This window comes from Echiichthys vipera (genome assembly GCF_963691815.1).
Source record: "Echiichthys vipera genome assembly, chromosome: 6".
In the NCBI taxonomy this organism is placed as follows: Eukaryota; Metazoa; Chordata; class Actinopteri; order Perciformes; family Trachinidae; genus Echiichthys; species Echiichthys vipera.
This window is the reverse complement of record NC_139831.1, coordinates 6,093,847-6,115,160: the sequence shown is the minus strand read 5'-3', so window position 1 is coordinate 6,115,160 and position 21,314 is coordinate 6,093,847. Positions and strand designations below refer to the sequence as shown.

General features: G+C 38.7%; 1 protein-coding gene across 1 annotated transcript in view; it reads left to right on the top strand.

Annotated features, from left to right (window-relative positions):
- Positions 1-17,334, top strand: part of prom1a (prominin 1a) — a gene marked incomplete at its 5' end in the record, with an annotated part of 81,483 nt that extends 64,149 nt beyond the window's left edge. The window contains 14 exons of the mRNA XM_083914707.1: positions 480-564; positions 3,714-3,860; positions 5,171-5,242; positions 5,663-5,755; positions 7,912-7,929; positions 8,472-8,525; positions 8,622-8,702; positions 9,496-9,564; positions 10,413-10,502; positions 11,133-11,248; positions 11,924-11,947; positions 12,345-12,413; positions 15,790-15,892; positions 17,240-17,334. Coding sequence (XP_083770833.1) covers positions 480-564; positions 3,714-3,860; positions 5,171-5,242; positions 5,663-5,755; positions 7,912-7,929; positions 8,472-8,525; positions 8,622-8,702; positions 9,496-9,564; positions 10,413-10,502; positions 11,133-11,248; positions 11,924-11,947; positions 12,345-12,413; positions 15,790-15,859 — 988 coding nt within the window. The 3' untranslated portion in view covers positions 15,860-15,892; positions 17,240-17,334. The remainder of the gene's footprint in view (positions 1-479; positions 565-3,713; positions 3,861-5,170; positions 5,243-5,662; positions 5,756-7,911; positions 7,930-8,471; positions 8,526-8,621; positions 8,703-9,495; positions 9,565-10,412; positions 10,503-11,132; positions 11,249-11,923; positions 11,948-12,344; positions 12,414-15,789; positions 15,893-17,239) is intronic.
- Between the last annotated feature and the right edge of the window lie 3,980 nt (positions 17,335-21,314).

The window sequence follows — 21,314 nt, the reverse complement described above, 5'->3', positions numbered from 1 at the left end:
TGCAACTGAATATTTTATTTCCATTGATGGGGATGCAAATGAGAAAGAGGATTTCTATTAACCTTGAGATGCTAATTAGCATCATTTTCCTACACTTTCTGTGCTGCTTTTCTTCAGCCTCTTTCCTGGTGGTTACATCAGCTTTCATCATCTCCTTCTAGTGAGAAGCTTCCTGTCCTCCCTAACTAGGACGGCAGACCTGCAGTCATTATATATTTCCAAATAGAGCAGTGTTGCAGGTCAATAGGTCTTTGCTCATTAAAAAGCAAGTAATGCTAGCCCTGTGTGCATTATTTGAGTCTATATGGTATGTAGTTGCCTACATGTTATTTTGGAACATCCATCTTTAAAACGTTAGTAAATATTACACTGTCTTCTATCAGGGGACATGTCAGTGTGTCATGTACTTCCAGTCCGTTTCACTTGGTGGCAGCAAATATTTCAGTCTGAAACTTTAAAGTTGACATTCTCTTTCACAGTGCTTGCAAGGAGAACAAAGGCATCTACTCAGCAATGCGTCTGGACAAAGTCTTCAACATCTCCTTGTTCCTGAACACTACAGTGGTCAGTAAACTCACTAAGACACACCATTAGAAGTAGTATGTCATATGTTGTAGGGACTAAATGATGTATTTGACTGTCCTTGTATTGATTTATTCCTATAGGATGTTCATTAGGCTAGGACATTGGCTATCATGTACTCAAGGGGTATAAGTTACAAACAATGCCCTAAGTTCTGATGCCACTTACTGTATGTGTCATTTACTTTTTTGAAATCTTTATAAAATACTATTATGGGCTATTAATATACAATAAATCAATGCAATGTAATACATACTCAAATCAGGGTTAGAATCCCCTAAGTTTTCATGTATCTCTATCATCTAACAGGGATGAAGTGTCCACAAATCTCCACCCTTGGCTTCAGCATCTAATTAGCATTACCTAATGATTTCTTTGCTGCCAAAGCAAAGTCTGCGCTGACAGCCGATAGCTTTGAATGCCTCGGTCTTTAGCTCAGTGTTTGCCTGAAACATTACACTGATGTAAGTTTCTCTGTCTTCCTGGCCCTGAGCCAGCCACTCCTGCCCGCCTAAGACATTCAGTACTTTCCTGCCAGTTGGCAAGATTGTCTTGGCTGTTTTCAACCAACAGATGATACTGTATGTCCGGTGCTGTGTCTTATTCTGCACATGAGTCATTTGTCTTCATTTAATGCCTGCACCTTTGTGTGTGACACCCTACCAGACATAAGTTCCCCAAAACAATACTTTGTCAGTTATTTTATCAGCTGTGTAAGTTATTGTGACAAATCTTATGAAATAATCAGGCTACCTTAAAACATTAAATAAAACAGACTGTTTAAGTTGAATATTTAATGCCAGACTCTTCTAAAATTGTGAATACATTTTATTCCCATGGTGAAATAAGGTTCTCTGTCAGGTCAGTAATGGATATTGGCCTTATTCTCAGATTGCAATTGACTTTATTGTTAATAAAGTTGGTCAGTTGCCATCAGATATAGTGCATCAGCTTAATGGTACTGTAGTGTCATTAACATTAAATGTGATGTAAAAATCAGACCCACAGCAGCATCATATAATCTTGGTATTTGAGGGAAAACCTTTTGAATTTAGTGACCGTATACCTGAAATACACTGACTTGTTCTAGTGTGTCACTTAATTTTCTGCTCCATAATAGAAAAACTGTGAACACCTATCATGTAATGTTACTTACCAGAAATGCAGAAATGTCCAAAGTCTTGGTAAGAATGATTAATTTGGCCCAGGTGTGTTGTATTTCCACTTACTTAGGTTGAAGTCCTGATATAGTATCCATTTATTTTCCCAATCCATGGCATGGGACAGGGTTGTCTTTATAGAAGACTATTAGAGCACAATACCTACAAAGACAAAGTCATATTAGCTTCATAATACGAAAGCTCCTTAGCAGTAGTATCAAAGTACATTTACTAAAGTACTGTACTTAAGTACACTTCGTCATATTGGTTCTTGAATATTTACATTGTATGCTACTTTATGCTTCTAAAGTTACATTTTAGAAGGAAATGTACTTTTTACTCCACTACATTTATCTGGCTAATTGTAACTAGCAACAGGTACATTACCTGTTGCTAGTTACAATTTGCGTATAACAACATGACGCAGGTGTATACTACTGACATAACACTTTGAAACTTTAACTTTTGATATTTTAAGTACATTTAGCTGAAAACGTGTTTTAAATTTACATTTTGAATACTTGTAACGGAGTATTATGGACTAACGCTGACACTCAGAACGGTTTTATTCATCTGCACAACGCAAAACATCTAAGCTAGCGGCTAACACCAGCCGTCACCTAGCTGACACTGTGCGTTAGCTTACGGCTAACGTTGTGCTAACGTTTATCAGCTAACGAGCTTTCTGTTGCTAGACAACGCCTCCGTTAACTCGGAGGTAACAGCTAAACTAGCTAGCAAGTTTTTAAACTAATATATTCTAACGTATAAATTTGTGATTGCGTTTCACAACCGGTAAAATGTTTATTAATTATTAATTTCATATTATATTTACATATTTTTCTGTTTAACGTTGGTCATTATTCACTTACTACAACCGTTGAGGGCAGCACGAAGGCCATTGGCTAGGGCTTAACCAATCAGATTCCTTGCAGGCACCTCGTGACCCAGATCTGTGAATGACACCAGTGATTCACTGTTTATAGTAAATTATTTGTACATACCATATCCAATTTAGTGTAACCAATAAAGTACTATGCTTCAAAATACTGTAATAAATTCAAGCTAATGTGTGAATTAAATTAATCTCATCTTTCTGACATTTTTACTTGTTTGGAAAACAATACTCAGTACAATACTTATTATGTTGTTTAGTCTTCAGGGAAATCCAACCCATCAACACACAGTGTCACCATGTCAATTTGGGAACAAACAACTCTATTGCCAACGTCTTTGTTGTGTTCTCTTTATAGTGCCGCAAATAATTACACGTTTTACTTTCGTGTTGGTGAAATTACATATTACCATTCTTTGAAAAACATCAGCTTTCAGAACAGACAATACAATAAAACAATATAAACAATATAACAGAGTTCTTTATAGTTAGTTTCATAAGCATGCAAGCACTGGAGAAATGTTGCTCCGTGTTTGTCCGGTGGGAATAGTTTTGCTCTCTCTTGGTTTAACAAGTAAAAAAATGTAAGTTTTGCATCACAATTTGTTTATTTGTACAGTCATTTTCAGAAGCGAGGCAATACAAAGTGCTTTACATAAAACATAAAAGGCCTTCAGACGAGATATAAAAGAAACACAAAATACCAAAGGAAAGTATTGCAATTTATAGCAGAAACTTTCCATACAAACAACATCAAGAAACACTAAGTGAACTTCCATCCAAACCACATCTTTAAGATCTATGGTCACCCTACCTAGTGCCAGCAGTTGTTCTGCAATTTTGTTAGTCTCTCATTATGTTAACAACGTTTCTTACAGTAATTTCCTGTTTATACTGTACACAGACTTACAGTGTGATTAATAACCAAGCTTTTACATGTAGAAGCCTTATTGAATGATGTTTGATGTTAGGTAAAGACTTTTTAAGAATTAACACAACATGTAAAAACCTAACATATACCTTTAAAGCTTTAATATTTAATATTTACCCTCCTGTTGTACCTTTTGTGTTTACAGTTTACTAAGGATGTGGTGAGTCAGCTGGACAGTGTTAAGATCGATCTGAGGGGAATAATCCTGTTAGAGGCGGAGGGGAAGCAGAACCTCCTGGATTTCTCTGAAGCGGGGCTGTCAGAAATCAACTACGCGGACTACCTGGAAGAGGTGACGCACATACACTCACATGCATGCGGAAAACAACAGATGCTGATTGAACAGACCTATAAGTATAAAAGGACAAACCCACAAGCACAAAAAGGACAAACTAAAAACAAAAGTGCACAATGAGAAGAAACTTTGAAGTGACGGGCAGTCACGCAAACACATGACATCAGTTTATTCGTGTTAGCTCTTTACAAATACCAGTTGAGTTGTGAAAGATCAGTGTAAACATTGATAATAGATTGCTCTATACATATACCAATATTATTGCATGACATTATGTACTTAAATGGTGTAGCATGGTACCAGAAATAGCCTGGTTAAACAGCCTCCTCCTCAGCATGTCAGTTAACATACAGCAGGCAGCCATGCTTTACTTAATAGGAGCTGCTACACGCCACAGCACACAGGGTTCTGTTCAGGATCACTGAAGCCCGATAATGCAAAAGTATTCCTGCCAAGGCGAAGTGTGTAGGAACAAGCCGGGACTTGGCATTCCCCGTCTTCTCCAACACTACCTGTCAGCCTCACTTAGATTTATTTCCTGAGAAAGAGACATAGAAAGGAAAAAAAAAAGGTTTAAGGACTCCATTCAAGTGTACCACCTGTCCTGATACACAACTTACTCTCAAGAAGTCAGAATGACAGGCTTTATGTTTGAAAAATGTCACATAAAAGTACAAATATTAGAGCCATTCTGGTAAAAACACAACACAGAAAGCATCAATACAATTATGCAGGTTTCCACTTAACACTTACTTTACTTTTAATTTAGAGCTGCAGCTAAAAATACTCATTTGATCTTGGGTATCAATTAAGGGTGCGCTCACATTTGGCCCACATGATCGTGCCGTGCTTTAATGGATTGTCCCCCCTTCCTCCTCCTTTGCGGACCCAGCGCGGCCTGCACTCACATTACTTTAAAAGATCCGGGTCGCGGCATGATTGCTTCTTGCATATACGTCATCACCCCCCGGAGTTTCTGTTTTGTCTGACTGCTCTTGAATATTTTCATCTGACCAAATCTGCAGTAAACATTCCACATCTGCATCAAACCACCGCGAAACCTTCGGCGCATCTATTTAAATGTTTATCGCGGGGAACAGTCGCACTCATACTGGTCAAACAAACTAGACTTTAGCCGTGATTCATGCTTGGGCACCGTACCAGTGTGAGTGACTCCAATCTACTTGGCAGCTTTATAGAAAGTTGAAAGTTATAGTTTCTTTGATATTTAGATAATACATATTGTCTCTTCATTAAAATGAAATTGTTAAAGTGTCCTTTTTCTCTTTATACCCGCTTATCTTCAGGTCAACAAAGGAGTCACTGTGATGGATCTGCTCTCATTTGCCAGAGAGCTGGAGGCTCAGACGGACCTCATGGTAAAAAAACACATTGATGCTGTTCTTGACAAACATCCACAGTGTTTTCACGCGCACATCATTTGATTAACTTATTTATTTACAATGCCATGGAAGCACTTTGGTGGATTTGGCCGTCCTTTGTCTCCCAACTTGTTGTTTTAGTCCAAAATGTAACAGACCACCTAAATATAGTCTGAGAGAGCAGTCTCTCTGCACTCCCATGCCTTTAGGGTGGTCCAGGAAGACAACACATTTATTACCCTCTAAATGGCGAGTCTGATTCAAAGGAAGCGTCGACACACAGAAGAAATACATGCATTATTTTTGTCCAGAAAGGGAAACAATAAATACTTCCTCTTACATGACTTGTATTGTAGTTTATGTGCTAAAGTTTCCTTAGGGTTCAAATTTCTTTGTTTCTCTCCCTGTGTGTTTCAGCCCAGAGGAGCTCTGCAAACCGCTCTCAAAGGCCACATTGGCACGCTGCGGCAGATACACAGTCAACAGATCATCCCCATGGAGCAGGCCATGGTAATGCCCCTTTGTGTGTCTCTGTTTCCAGGCCAGATATTAATGCATGGCTGGACTCTTGGGTTTTGGGTTAGATCCTCTGTATAATCATTTCCTTAAATGAAACATCCACCCTTAACCACTTTAAAAAACTATTCCAAAGCAGCAACTTGTGCATTTTGCTTTTAAATCTGTTATTTTGTTGTCTGGGATTTAGAAACAGTGAACTGACGTGACATCAGGATAATAATATCGACAGAAAAGCTAGAATTGTGTGTTATAGCCTACATTTTTTGGTTGAGTTTGGTGGTCATACAAACCTACAGCATCAAAGAGGCACAGACAAATGTTCTCACCTAGTGGCCTCAAAAGACCAGAGTGAATGCAGCCGCAGGGCGGGTTGTGTTTTGACTGAGGGATGCTTTTTGTTGTGGACATTTCCAACTCTTGTTCTACTTTTGCTTCAAGTGCAAGTCGATGTAAGACATGCTCCCCTCTTCTTGGCCAGAGCGGGGCTGCATAAAGGCACTCTGGGAAATGACAGGAAATGAAGAAGATGAAGCAGGTAGAAAGGAAAGACAAATGGCAGAAACATCACAACCAAAGAATGCAAAAGTAGATTTTCCCTTTAAGGGCTTATTGGAACTGGAGTCATGTTTTATTTACAGTACAATGGGTTACGTTTTTGTTTGTTTAGCATGTGTTTTTTTCTGCACAAATTTCTGAACTTTAAATAGACTTTAAGCAACTCAAATCAATATTTTATACTAACAATGGATCAATGACTACTTGTAATGTGAAAGGTGCCCCTTATTGTGACAAACTCATAGAATTACAAACCAACTCTGCAGTTCCTCAGCTCTACTTGCAGCTCATTGGTTTGGTTTTATAGCCCGTAACTATGCAGTTTTGGTCGAGTCTCACTGCTGTCATAAAAAAAGCTGTGCTGAAGCTATGATAAAGCCACTGTGAACTACCTGCTCAGCACCAATCAGCAGACAGACAGAGTTAGCAACTTGCTGGTGAACAAAGTGGAGCATTTAGTAGATGAAGGGCCTGATATTTCCCTCAGGAGTTGGTGGAAACCTAGTCTGGCTTATCAGATGTACAGAATGGGGGTAAAGCCAAGCTGTTGATGCTAAACAAGAGGAGACCAATAACAGAGCTGGACAGACAGTGAATATTAAGCCCTTCCGCAACAGCTCCACAATGAAGCAATGCTGCAGCACCAGATTTTTGTTCACTTAAACAGAAACAAGCAATGCAGTTGTGATGTCACACAAAACGCTCTGAAAGTAAAGGAGACGTCGGTGTCTAGTGTGTGCGTGCGTGCGTGCGTGTGTGTGTGTGTGTGTGTGTGTGTGTGTGTGTGTGTGTGTGTGTGTGTGTGTGTACCTTTAATCAACCACACAAACCCGACTAGCATAATTGTCAGTAGAGAGAAGGACACTGCAGTGCTGTGGTAACTGCACATATGCATGCAATGTTTCTGCAAGTTATTAATAACTAATGCTACCTTGAATACTGTTTTGCCACTTTTTGTCCTACCTGTTGGTCGACTTGCATCTCTACTGTGTTGTTCCGCCCTGCCGGCTTTCACATTCACACAGATGTCGGCATTGTTACGGCAGGGGGGCGTTATAATGGTGCAACAGCCCCGCGACAAACTGACTGACTGTGAAAGGAGCTTAAGACTCCCATTCGACACACGGCAACCCAACCGACTCTTAATAACTGATGATGTTGCTTTGTGTGACTCTATTTACAGTATTAATTATAAGCAACTGTTTGATATTAGTGTGTATAACGCTTGTTGCATTGCCACCCCCTCCAAAAATCACCAAATGCAGTTTTAAAGGAAGTCTACTGAAAAATGTACTTCAAGATAATCTGTGCTCGGAAGAAAGGCTGTGATGATATGTGTGTTATCCTTGTGCTAATGCTTATTTAAGATAACAGTATCATCCTTGATGCAGAAAACATAGTGTTTCATTTAATATCATCAAAACCGGGATGTTTTTTTTACCATCAAACATGCGATGTCTTTGAAAAACGAGTTAAATATTCAGTCTTATGTTCTCTGTCAAAGGCAACACCCTTCTTGGGCAGGCAGTGATGTCAACACAGCTTTTACACCAGCTTTTTTTATGTTTCCTTTTTCCACTTTCAACTGCAAGAAATATGTTAGAGCAAGGGTAAGCCGAATGTGTGTTCAGTGTCCCCATTCATTATTGAGAAACATTTAGAGAGATATTGTATCTCTCTCTCACAGCTGACAGTCCGTGATCAGAGAAAATGTGTCTCATTTTGGGTGGCATCGTACGATTGTGTGTGTGCGTATGTTCTTGTACTTACATTTACATAAAGATCACAAGCTCTATGGTGTTAAACATGAAGGTTTTTGTACCGAAATGTTACAAAATATCCATCAATGATACTTGAATTTAGTCTTTTTCCATCGTTGGTGGCAAAACCAAGGAAAAACTGTGTCCAATTGTTACATACAGTGTATGTAAGCAATTGTATTGTGTGAATAAGTGAGTCATTTCTTTCTTTACATTGTGGATATTTCATTTTGTAACAAAATTCTTCAGCATGCCTGTACTGAGAGCAGAATATTGTCCATCAAGTGTTGTTCTCTGGTCTCCCTTTGTGTTATGTATGGTGTAAAATAACTGTGTTGCCTCACTTTTGATATTGCTGTTGTTAATAAATGCTCTTGATTTCCCTTTTAAAGAGCGCATTGAACCAGAGTATGAGGTTCCTGGAGAGGACCGCCTCAGACCTGCCAGTAAGTAAAACAGCCTCTCAGTCTCAATCGGAAATCTACTGTAAACTTATATTTAAGCTAACATTGATTAAAAAAAATCTCACTTCCTCTCTGCAGAACAAAGTTTTAGCAGTTCTTGATGCCATTGAAGCTGCCCAGTACCTCATCTCCCAGAATGCAACACATTTAATCAATCGGGTAACTTGAGGATCCCTCACTTTGTTTATGTTCTCTGATCTGTAACTCACATCATGTCTAATGCAAAAAAAGGGTATCACATCCCTCCACTTGGCTTCCTGTCTGTCAGATAATTGGTTTTTCACTCTGTTATTATTAGTCAGGTAACACACACACAGGCCTGAAATACACACGCATGCACAAACACAAGCTATATACATGCAATTAATGGAGAGATGTTAGAGCTGCCAAATGGATCGGCGCCCTGAGCAGTTGGGGGTTCGGTGCCTTGCTCAACAGCACCTCGGCAGTGCCCAGGAGATGAACTGGCACCTCTCCAGCCACCAGTCCACACTCCATTCATGGTCCACACAGGGACTCAAACTGGCGACCCTACGGTTCCTAGCCGAGTCATCTCTGGACTGAGCTACTGCCGCACCGCAAGCATGAATGTTTTACGGCCGAAATACAATTACGATCATCTGCTACATCATAAATCAACCTCTCAGGTCGCCAGGGATAAATCTGCTTTCTGTCCCCAGAGTCAGAACTAAACATAAAGGAGCAGCGTTTAGTTTTCATGCACCACATATCTGCAACAAACTCCCAGAAAACTGCAACTCTGTCCTTTTAAATAGAAAACGTTTCTGTGTGACGTTGCCTATAATGTAATCAAATAGTTAGCCTACACATTTCTTACACTGCAACTTTCAATCTTGTATTTTATATGCGTCCTATTTCTTATTCTCTTAAATTCCATTTATAATTGCATTTTAATGTTTAATGTAAAGCACTTTGCCTTAATCTTCCACAGGAAACCGGAAAATACACAGCGACCATTATCGGCTACTTCCATCAGTACATAGAATGGGTCAAAACATCTGTAAGTGTTGGTTTGCCAGCTTGTTGAATCTTGAATGTTATGTGGTTCTCACTTCTGCGCAGTTCTTAAATATTCTGTACTTGACATTTAGAGCATTACTATAGCAGCAAAAAAAATTGCTTTCTATGTAAAAAGATATAATGGAGTGATGGCGCCTCAAGCAGAGAATCAAGTCACTCCCTCTGTGTCTTACACTGAGCTTCTCTGTTGTGATAGTCGATACAGCCACGTGTGTATGTTCGTGCCTTGTGCGTCAGTATCAGATCGCGAAGGCCGTAACAAAACATAGGTATTTGACAAGTTGGGGAACGGCCTGTGAGAGCCATGTAGAGGCGATCTCAGCCCAGTGTTTTTTCCAGAATTTGGAGTAGAGCACCTTGAAGTGTTGACTTATATGTTCAGTCCAATATTCATTTAGGTCAAAACCAAACACTGATGGTACACAGAGAGTTATGCAGTGGCAAAAAGACCTTTGCATGTCACAAAAGGTTTTTAGAGTGAACATAGAGAAGACAAATATAACAATTACAACCTCTATAAATTTGAGGAATTTGCTTTGTGGCTCATGGGTTTCTGCTATAGTTAACTTAAGGAATTCAAAACATAAAAAAAAAAAAATGTTTTGAAGCCCGGAGCTGTTTTGTTGATCTCAGAGCCGTCAATAGCACATTTCTATTTCAATCATAATGTTTTTGTTGTTTTCCGAGAGCAATTAAAGCACAATGATCTATTGTGAAATGTGCAGTATTGTAACACAACAGCCTTCATGTTATTAACACGGTGTTACTGTTGATGTTCTGTATATGTTCCTAAATCTGTTGTGTACCGTTATGTCTTGCTCCCTGCAGTTGGCGATGGAGGTTGCACCGTGCAAGCCCTTCAGCAACATGGTGGACACAGTGGAGATCCTTGCTTGCAGTTTCCTGGTCGACTCCATGGTAATGATATCAAGGATTACAGGAAAAACAAATCCCATAGAAACGCAAGTGGGAATATGTTTCATATGGCTTGGGTGATGAGCCGTAACTCACTGGGGTTGCATTTATCACAACAGATTTACTGCAGTTCCTTTGGCTCATACCGTATGTCTCTTATAAATTCATGCAACAGTGGTGGTTAAAACATAGAAACAGTTTATTTTCCAATGGGATATTTAGTTTAGTTTAGTTTACATTTGACACATTGATGAGGCAGATTATATGGGCATAGGAAAGGTTTGTAGGAATGCAACAATTTAATTAATTATCCATAAATCTGCACATTATTTTCTCAATTCATCAATTAATGATTGATCTTTAAATGTCAGACAATAGTACCAAAAAGTGGCATCTTTCAAATTGCTTGTTTTTTCAGTCTAAAGCCCCCAAAATATGTAATTTACAATCACAAAACCAGGGAACCCCGACAATGAATGAAGAACTTGTAACTAGAGAATACTTGGTAAAATTGCTGGGAAATGACTTCAGCGATTAATGGATTATCAAAATACTTGTGTATTAATATTAAGTCGATCGAGTAATCCATTAATGGACTGTTATTTCCGCTCTAATAGCTTGTTTTCTCCACAGAACACATTCTGGATGGGCCTGGGCTGCAGCACTCTCTTCCTGCTGCCGAGCATCATCCTCGCCGTGAAACTAGCCAAGTATTACCGCAGGATGGACACAGAGGACGTTTATGATGAGTGAGTTGCCTACTTGTTATTCTTCTACTTCTTTGCAACTGTATATATACATTCATGTATAGATTATACATTGTAGAATGAGATATATGTTTAATTATACAGGATAGTATGCATATTATAATATTTTATCCATGGCACGACATACTTCTTTCTCTTTAGTGTCCTCATTTTTACCTGTTTTCTGAAGTAATAAGTAGCAATATCTGCAAACCATTAGGAGGAATTTCCCTTTTCTGTTTGTAGTTTGCTAATTCTTTTATTTTTATATTAAGTTTTAGATTGGAAACAAAACCAAGAACCATTTCATAAGTTATTTTAGCTTGTTTGTTGATGTGTTTTCTCCTCCCTTTCTCTTCCTTGTAGTTCCTCTGTTTCTGGGACTTGGCATTTTACTTTGTGATAACCATTTCTACTATTTCCATCTTCCATATCTTTGATTTGATTTGTTTCATTCCTCTCTGTCAAGCACTTGGCACTTTACAAAGAAACATTGACGCCTTCGTCAATTTATTTTCCTCCACTCATTTAATCACGGCTTTACGCAAATACGATGATATGTCTCGATCGTAGGCGTCTCTCGTCACGTGATCTGTGCTGGTTACAACTTTATGGTACATTTCTATCGCTGAACACTTCAGTAACACTTTTATGTTGTTTTTTTGTGTATCCTCATAGCATTGAGACAATTCCCATGAAAACGTAAGACATTTAATCCACCTCCCGCTCCTCTTCAACTCCTCTCACTTTGTGCTTTTCTCTGAATCTTGTACATAGACTTGTTTACTAAATTCTTGGTGCTGGTTTACGTTTTTAAGCTTGGAATTGCTCTTATGGGTGGATGCTGTGGCTTCTTGTCGTGTGCTACCTTTGAAAAGTGCCCCTTACCTTTCATGAAGGGCTCTTGCAATCATTACCTTACAAGTCCACCTGTTTTTGTAAGTTACAGTGTAAATAAAACACGATGGTTTATACTCAAACTATATTTAGCTCTTAACATCCTTCAAAAAGAAAGCGTTTTTACTCTAAAACTTTGATCAGCATGTCTCTCACTTTACATTTTTCATCCCTTCTTTTGTATACGATATTTTGTTTTCAGTATGGAAATTGGTAATAATGGTTATCATAGTGACAGCTCACAGGGTATCCCAAATCCTATGATGACAAGGTAAACATTATAATAATGTTACTGCATGTTATGGGAGGTGAAGGCATGCCTGGGGACGCGGGCTTTTGCTTTCACAAGCATAATGACGTGGACGGACAACTGTGCATGCCTTAGAGGGAGTTGATTCATTGCACAGACACACACACAGACACACACACACACACACACACACACACACACACACTAAGACACAGACACACAAACACACACACACACACAGACACAGGTTGGCAAATTGAGCTATAATGTGAAAGACGACAATGGTAGGTTTTATTTTATAATTATATTTAAAGAATTTCAAGAGAAAAAATCTTTCAGAGAATTGGATGAGAAGATTAGTCCTACTCTCATGTTTGTGTGGTATAAGTATGGAGTTAGAGGCAGGCGGTGATTAGCATAGCTTAGCATTAAGCCTGGGAGAAAGGGGAAACAGCTAGCCTGGCTCTAAAATACCAACACCTCCAAAGCTCATATGTTAACAGAATGTACTGCATCTTGTAAACAACAGCTAGACACAATGACTGTTGTCCTGTTAGCACAAAATTTTACCCTGAAAACAAGCAGCGACCTTTAGGGCTGCTGCTGGCTCTAAAGTGAGTAAATCCCCATAAACCTCCTTGTTAAAAGGCCAAACTTGAAAATGGGAATCCTACTGACTATGGTGGTTCTCTGACTTTTACTCTAGCGCCACCTTGAGGTTCACATCTTTTGTTTTTTTAGTGGGATGTCTGCCCCAAAATTTGGTCCACAAATTCATGTTCCTCTCAATGTGATTTAGAAATAATGACTTTTTATCTAATGCCACTATCAGGACAGTAATTAAGCTCATGACCAACTACCAGGTCCCCAGGAAGTGCGCTGGGCTTTAAAGTAAATTGGACATAGTCGTCATACTGTGGAGTTGAAACTACAGGGTCCGTCACGTGATGCTTTCTGGCCCAATAATTTTACCCATTGACTTAAATGGCGAAAAGAGACGTCTGTAAATCCATGGATACATTTACTCAGGTGTCAAAACTCCCGCGAACTGGTATAAATATTAATATCGGAATTGGATAAATTTGGTCCAATAAAATCATGAAAGTGAAAGAAAAAAAAGAGCCGCACAATTAAATAATTGAATCCCTAACCGAAAACAGAAGTAGTCAGACATCTCTAGTGCACCTTTTTTATAGGTGGCATAGTGCAGAGTGTAATTTGCGCCAATGCTGTATCCAAATTTTCTTTTTACATCCATGCCAAATACCTCCAAAACTATTCCCAGCAGCTTTATGTGACCACATTGACTGAGTCCAAGACAAATATCCCCAAGTATAATAAAGTGTATCTTATCTTAGCTTCATTTTGGGTTTATTGCTAATAAGTGAATGTTAGCGTGCTTACACACCAAACTAAGATGGTGAACATGGTAAATATTACACCTGCGAAAGCCTGTTAGCATGCTGATGTTAAGTATGATGAAGTACAGCTTCACAGAGCTGCCAACATGGCTGGAGAGTCTTGTTAACATTGCTGTTTATTTAAAAACAAATTTAACTTGTATATTAAGTTATAAACAAACAATATACAACATCTTATTAAATGAGTTATAGAGGTGCTGGTAATCTATATTGTTTATCTTTGGAGAGAGCCGGGCTATCTCCTCCCTGCTACCACCGGTCTTTATACTAAGCTAAGCTAACAATGTCCTGAGCCAAGTCCTTTATTTAACACAGAAGTGAGTGATTTCCTGTTGTAATGCTTTTGCTCAGTCTGTCTCATTACTTCTCTTTGTCTTATTGCCAAATATTCTGTTGTGTGGTTTTTAGGAAATCTACCAAATCCCTAACCTACTGCATGCTCTGTGTACACACTGGGGTGTCAAAACTCTTCCTGTTTCCTCTCATTTAGAGTCAGCCAAAGTCCGATGAATGTACACCTGATCATTTTGTTCAGAGAGAGGCAAGCATGTCAAGCTTTGGTGTGACGATGCGAATGATGCTCCTTTGATTTTCTTCCCAACCTAACAAACTGCAAAGTCTAACTGCATGTGGAGTATTTTTAAGTTGCATTTGGATGAGGATGTGTTCACGGTAACCATAGCTGTTACCTACTGGAAAAGCTATTAGGAAGAGAGCAAAACAGCTAGACCAGACATCTTTGTTTCCACGATTATCTTTTAAACTTATTGTACTTAACTTGTCTTTTACATGAGTTTCCAAAATCAGCTATCAAGTGTTTGATTGACTGCTGGAAAGTAAAACCCAAAGAAGAAGAGAGAACAAGATGTTGGAATGAAACTTATAAATCATTGTCTACTACAACAGTATGGTTTTAAAGGGGCACAGAGTAATATATGACCACTATTGACCTTTATCAACGAGCCTTAGCTACTGAAACACTGACACTTTCCCGTCCAGTTTCTCTTTAAACCATGTTAACCTGTTACGTGACACAAGCAATTAAGTCACATGAGCACAGCAGGGGTGTATAAATAACAAATTGAGAGCCAGAAATCTCAGAAACTGGTGATATAATCCTTGAATTACCAGTATCGATCAACAACCCCATTAAATCAGAACAAAGGCTCATTTATGCTCTACGTTAGATACGCATAAGGATACGGACGGAGCCTTCTGTCCATTCCGCGTGGACATTTCGTCCGTATTTCTGCACTTAACCTGCAAGGTTGTGGGTGTGTACCGATACGGACCAAACATTGCAGTACCACCAGAAATCGTGGGAGCAGCGACGGGCATTGTGCACAAAAAGTGCAGTGAATAGCAGAAGCGAGCAATTCCTGACGGACATCCTGAAATATTGAAAGTTACATTAGTCATCAGTTTGTCTCATCTGTAAAATCAATGTCTGTTATTCGCCCTCCACACTCTGGGATGTCTTTAGTGTCCATTGTCAGACCAATGCCGTCTACAACGCCGCCTGCCAAATTGCCTCTTTCTCAATAGACGCAGGATCGTTATGTTTGTTGTTGTCTTAAACGTTTTTTTTTAATTTATTAGAGTAACTTCTAAATTCAAGCGACGGCCTCTAAATGTTTTGCCCAGCGCTCATTCCAACGTAAAGGACGCATGAAAGCATGAGGGCAATGACGATTAGAACGGTGATAACGTACGTCTCTACTAATGTACTAAATGGGAGCATAGATGAGCCTTAATATGAACGTTATCTTGTGTTTTCAGTTAATAACTTTACTCGTTGCCCCTTTAAGTGACCATTACATCTTGATGTCGATGAAGCTGTTCTGCTCTCTGCCTTGTGAACCGCTCGTCCTGCTTCTCTTTGCTGAGTAAAAAAAAAAGCAAAGCAAGCAGCGGTGTGGAGTTTTTGTCCGCGGTGTTTAATGTTTTGCCCTGTGTATGTGTTCCTGTGCCGGTAGCATCCCTACCTATGACACTATGAACAGGTTCCCGCGGGCCTCGGCTCCTCCGAGGCATATCGACTGGTGACAGAGAGCCGGCTCTTGTTCTGGCTCCTGAAAGGTACTGAAAACCTCTGCGTCGGACCTCTACTTCTCTAATGCTGTTTAATTTAATTGCTTCCATCCGATCTTTAATCTTTCTTTTTACACAGCTGTCATCTCGTCTTGTCTGCCGTCACCGCTGTATCTCTCTGTTTTTATTTCTTTGTAAATCTCATGTAACTGGACTCTTTAACACTTCTTTACAGCCTGTTTTAGTGCTTTTCTGCTCATAGTGACTTTGCAGGAACACCCTCATGGTGAGACTTGCTAATTTTGGAATCACTAACGAACCATAAATGTCTCCACTGCATTTATGTCTGACTACTTGTGACTGCTTAGTCAGTGTGCTTTAGAGGAGAGAAGCTGAACGTGCTTATGTGCCTTTTTTTTGCTTTGTTTGACGCTCATTGAAAATAACATCTTCGCCTCTCAAAACCGCCTCATTTAGAAATCAGTTAGTTACAGTCATTTGTAGTTTATACTGAATGTCACATAAGATAATGTTGAGGGTTTTAATACATACAGGGAGATGCTTTATCCCAAGAGCATAGCAGGTCGTATCAGACCATTACAACAATAGTTTGCCATTAGCAAAAAAGCACCATGCAGTCCTTGGAAACACTCCATGCAGCTTCATGAAAGACTCTTATGTCTGATATTTCACAAACCAGAGCTGCATGAATCCCCTGGGCCATTCAAGAGAAAAGAAACAATACAGTAGGTGCTGAATAATTCACTAATATTTCATACCTCTAAATCATTTTTCTCCAATATTTGCCTTCGCAGTTCCCTCCAAAACTGGAACTAAAGTACTCCACAGTAAGTAAGTTTCACATCTTTGCATTTTTAGATTGAAGCCACGTAGTTGAATCTGTCGCAGTCACTCCAACAGCAGAATGAGTTTCACAGATCAGTGGTGAGAAATACAAAGGCTCAGATCCATTGTTGTTGAGTTTTCCTTATAACAAGTAATTTACTCTTGTATCCAAGTCTCCAAAAAACAATTCTGAAGAGGGAAAAGTCTGCCAAATTAGTTTGTAGCAATTTCACCTGAATGGAGACTTTTTAGTTTCAGGAAAAAGGCTGATCAATATTGTCAAGCGCTGAATTGTAAACAAGTGAGATTACTCCATCACACTTTTGTATTGGTTTAACTTCGAGACTCGTCGTGAGAGTTGATTAGTGGAAGTTCATTTGATGAGTCTGCATAGTTTCCTCACAGTTTTAAATAAGAATTGGCACAAAGAGAGTAAGGAAAAGCAGTAGATGTTGTACCCCCCTACTAAAAACGGGTTTTTCTTCAGTTTCTGTCTCATCTAATCTAAAGTTTAATCGAAACCTTTCCTTTGTTGTGTCTACTTTTTAGCTGTTCGCTTCACAAGCCCTCGGACCAGAAGAAGCTCAATAAAAGCTGGTGTCTTTGAAACAGAAAAACACTCAAAGCCCTTTGGGTCTTCAACGATCAACTCAACTTCCTCGACCGGTACGGTTCCCTGCTCCCCACATCCAAGAAGCTCTGCCTGCAGGACATCAAACTCTCTTCTCCCTCAGCATCAATCTGAGCCAGGCTTGTTCTGCATTTCTTTTTCAAAAGGACTGCTGTGTCTGCGTTTACATTTGTTGGGACACAAAAACCACGCTGAAAAATACATTCAGCAAGAGGACGTGACGATAACTGTGATGCCTGTTATATTAACGTACTTGTTTGTACTTAAATAGACGGTGGCTGAAAGGTTGCCCGAAGTTCATGGTAAGCTGCTAGAGGAAAATGTTTCTCCTGCAGTTACAATGGATGTATCACTTTCAACACAAGCTAATATCAACAGTGGAGCAGTCCGTCATTACAACTGCAAGGAAAGGTGCCAATTAACATGAAACTCCATGTGTTAAAAAGCACTCTTTTGTTGAGAATGACACATCCTTTTTAACTGCAGCGTGTGTCTGTGTGTGTGTGTGTGTGTGTGCGTGTGTGTGTTTGTTAATGACTGAGAAAGGAATGATTTGAAGTGGAAGTGGAAAAAATACAGAAACAGGTTGGTCCCAGGTGGATTTTTGTGATTAATATGAAGAAATTTAGCATGACGTTTAAAAAAAACAACTGTTTACAATATTACAAAACATCCAGACATATTTGCTGTTTTTTGGGGCAAATTGAAAGTGACTGGTTGCCTTTCCGAAGTTTCACACTGGATTTTGACATATGCTTCTCCTCAAAATGGAAAATCCACCCACAGATTTTCTTACACTGTAAAAGCAAATGGTCGTGTCGTTTTGTGGTGTACCGCAAAATAACACAACACCATCCATATTGCTTCAAATTGACTCTTTACTTAAGCTTTTTTTCCCCAGCATATCCGTTTTCCCATAACCAGTCTCATCTATCCCCTTCTCAACCACAAAAACTTCCCCCAGGGGCTGAGAACATGGTAAGGAGCTGTGTTTTGAACACAGGGACCAGGGTCTTAAGCTCCAGGGAAAATTTAAAGGTACCTGATCAGAGGATAGTACTTTCTAAAAGTACAGGGACTTTGCGGTTGGGGTTTGCAGGAATGACTATTGCTGATTGGTCAAATACACACAGCACTGCTACTTCAACTCGTCTACTGCTTCATTCATTAAGCAAGGACGTACTCCAGTATCCATTCAGGACCATTAAGTGCAGGCACACTGAACTGCAGATTGTGTTTGCCATCCCCAGCAGCCCTCATGTTACTTTTTCGTACGTCAGTGGACTAATTTGCCTTCACGGGTATTTAGACTGCAGTGGAAACCCAGATAATAATGGGAACTTTGGGTTGAAACGCAGCTTACTTTTGCATCAAGTCTTAATTGCCTAAATTTCCCAGAATGCCCTTAAACAATCCTGAAACTATTATAACAATAATTATAGACATTCAGATAAACCTAGCATTAAAGTTTTACATGGGTTGTTGCTGCATTCTGGACTGATGTCTGCTTCTTTTGAGGGATTGCTTTTTTGTTTTGTTCAACACTGAACAAACTGTCGGTACTAAATCCTGACAATGTTTAAAACTAGTGTTTAAAATTAAGCAATTTATAGTTGAGTAGTAAGACGTTTAACCAAAGAGTTATTTTCCTAACACAAATGAATTTGAATGGTTTTTGACATCACAAAACAAAAAAAATCTGTCAAAAATGGAATCACCAAATCTACTTTTAAGCAGTGTAAGTGTTTGAGGTGGATTTTCCCTTTAATTCACATGAAATCAGAACAGACCTTCTTAATATTCCCCACTGACAAAGGTGACAGACTTTACTGAGAACTTAGAGTTTACTAACATGACATTTTTACTGAGATCTTTCTTGCTTTCGTAGTGATGATACATTTTAAAGTGGAGAAATACTTTCTCAAGCCAAATTGTTTTTTGTTTTTTTACTGTAGGTCTCAGGTCTTTAGTGGTCTTTCAATTAGGTGCTTATTTTATTCTGCTTTCTAAAAAAAATACAACCCATTAGCTATGGATACATTAAAGAAACTATATGGAGCGCGTGAATGTATTCGAGAGCTATTTTTTATTTTGTATGATGGCTGAGAAATATGCTGAACTCTTATCATTAATGCATTTAGGCAAGCCAATCCAGTTATCCCACCCACCGCGCCGCCACGTTTACAGATTAGACTTAGACAATCCATTCATGGGACAATTCTAATATGGAAAACCAGTAGAGAAGGATTTATGGTTCACACGGTTGGTGATGTTGATGCACACTGTAAAAAAATATAATGTCCATCTTAACACTGAAAGTTTGAATTTTACACGTCTAGCTAATTGAACACGCTAATGGCAGAATATGCTAGCCTACAATTACTACTTTGCAGTACCAAATGTAACTTTGCAGTACTAGAAATGTTTGATTTTACATTTAATCAGGTAAAAACAAAATTAAAATACATACTTTCCCACATTTTCACTATATTTTGGTGCTTTTAGGAAAGAACTTACACGATTTTGAAAAAACGTTGCTGCCATCTTTTGAAATGCGACCATTAGCATCAAAGTTCTTCAAACCAACTGACTACCATTTAAAACTACAGAAAATATTTAATCTCCTGTACCTTATTCCCTTTTTATGATCATTCTTAACTAATTAATTTCATGAATCAAAAGGAATATGTTTAATAATTTCAGATGAATGTTTTGGTCACACAAAAACCTAACTAGCTAGTTAGCTACAGCTCGGAAGCTAGCTCTAACTTTCTCACATACAGTAGCTCAAATACTAGATCATACACAGTACTATATACTACAGTATATGTAGTAGTTAGCAATATGACGTAAGTACTATAGCATATACAGAGTTTCCCCCAATGTTCTGAATAAAGTCTTACTGTGGTGTAAATTCAAAATGGCTTCTGTTAGCATAAGGTTAGCAGACAGTGTTTTTGCTTGATTCTTGTTAAGATGGATATTTTTGAAGCATCTGTGTGCTCACTTTGACAGGACCATCATTCTTGTCTGCTAGCATCTAGATGTGAACTATGTTGGGCTTAAAAAAGTATGATTTTTTTCTAAGTGCTTGAACTAGATATTGTGTATCCGAACCCTGGATGATGCAGTCACGACCGATGCAGTGGTGAATGGCTTTTCAACTGTGATGCTCCAAAGTTGGACACAGATGGAGCCACTGACGAGGAACTTTTTATGTGGTGGTGAAAAGAGTGTGTACAAATTGTGAATAAACTTTGAAAGTCAAATTAATGGTTGTCATTTTTCAGTTTCAGTTTTGTTTACATTTTAGTGCCTTTGTAAGATTTAGATCATGTCATTATCAAAACCGTATGTCTTGGGTAGGCCGTTCATTTTTGGTGACGTGCTTTTAATTTCATTTGGGCAAATATTTTGGTTTATTTAATTTATTAATCCAAATGAGAGACAAATTTGAATTTTAATTACTTTTGTTGGTAAGTTATTCTGTGTATATTTAGTTATTCTGTATATAAGGCTATCCGGCTGTTTAGTCTGATGTAACACCCTTTCAAAATAAGATTTCCAGGTCGAAACGCTCCATTGAAACAAAACAGACCTCAACAGCCGAATGAGAACAATTATGATCACTTCTTTCGTCAGTTAGACATTTTTTTCATCGATAAGAAAGCGGTAAAATGACAATAACGTTGTTTTTTAAGAACTCATCTGTTCAAACAACGGGGAACACGGCACTGCTGCGTTGGAGAAATACAAGGCTTATTTTCATAGGATTTATTTCCACTTTTTACTTTATATACCGCTGGGTAGGTTGTGAACTTCCTGGTGATGAGTGAGATTATTAATTTGAATCTATCAATCAAGTGGATCAGCTACCTAAACATTATGTAAGGTGTTGTTTTGTTTTTGTGTGTGTGTGTTTATTTACATTTACTAGCATAAATTCAGGAAGTGAAAATACACACCCTGTTTAAGACACTTGATGAGAAAAAG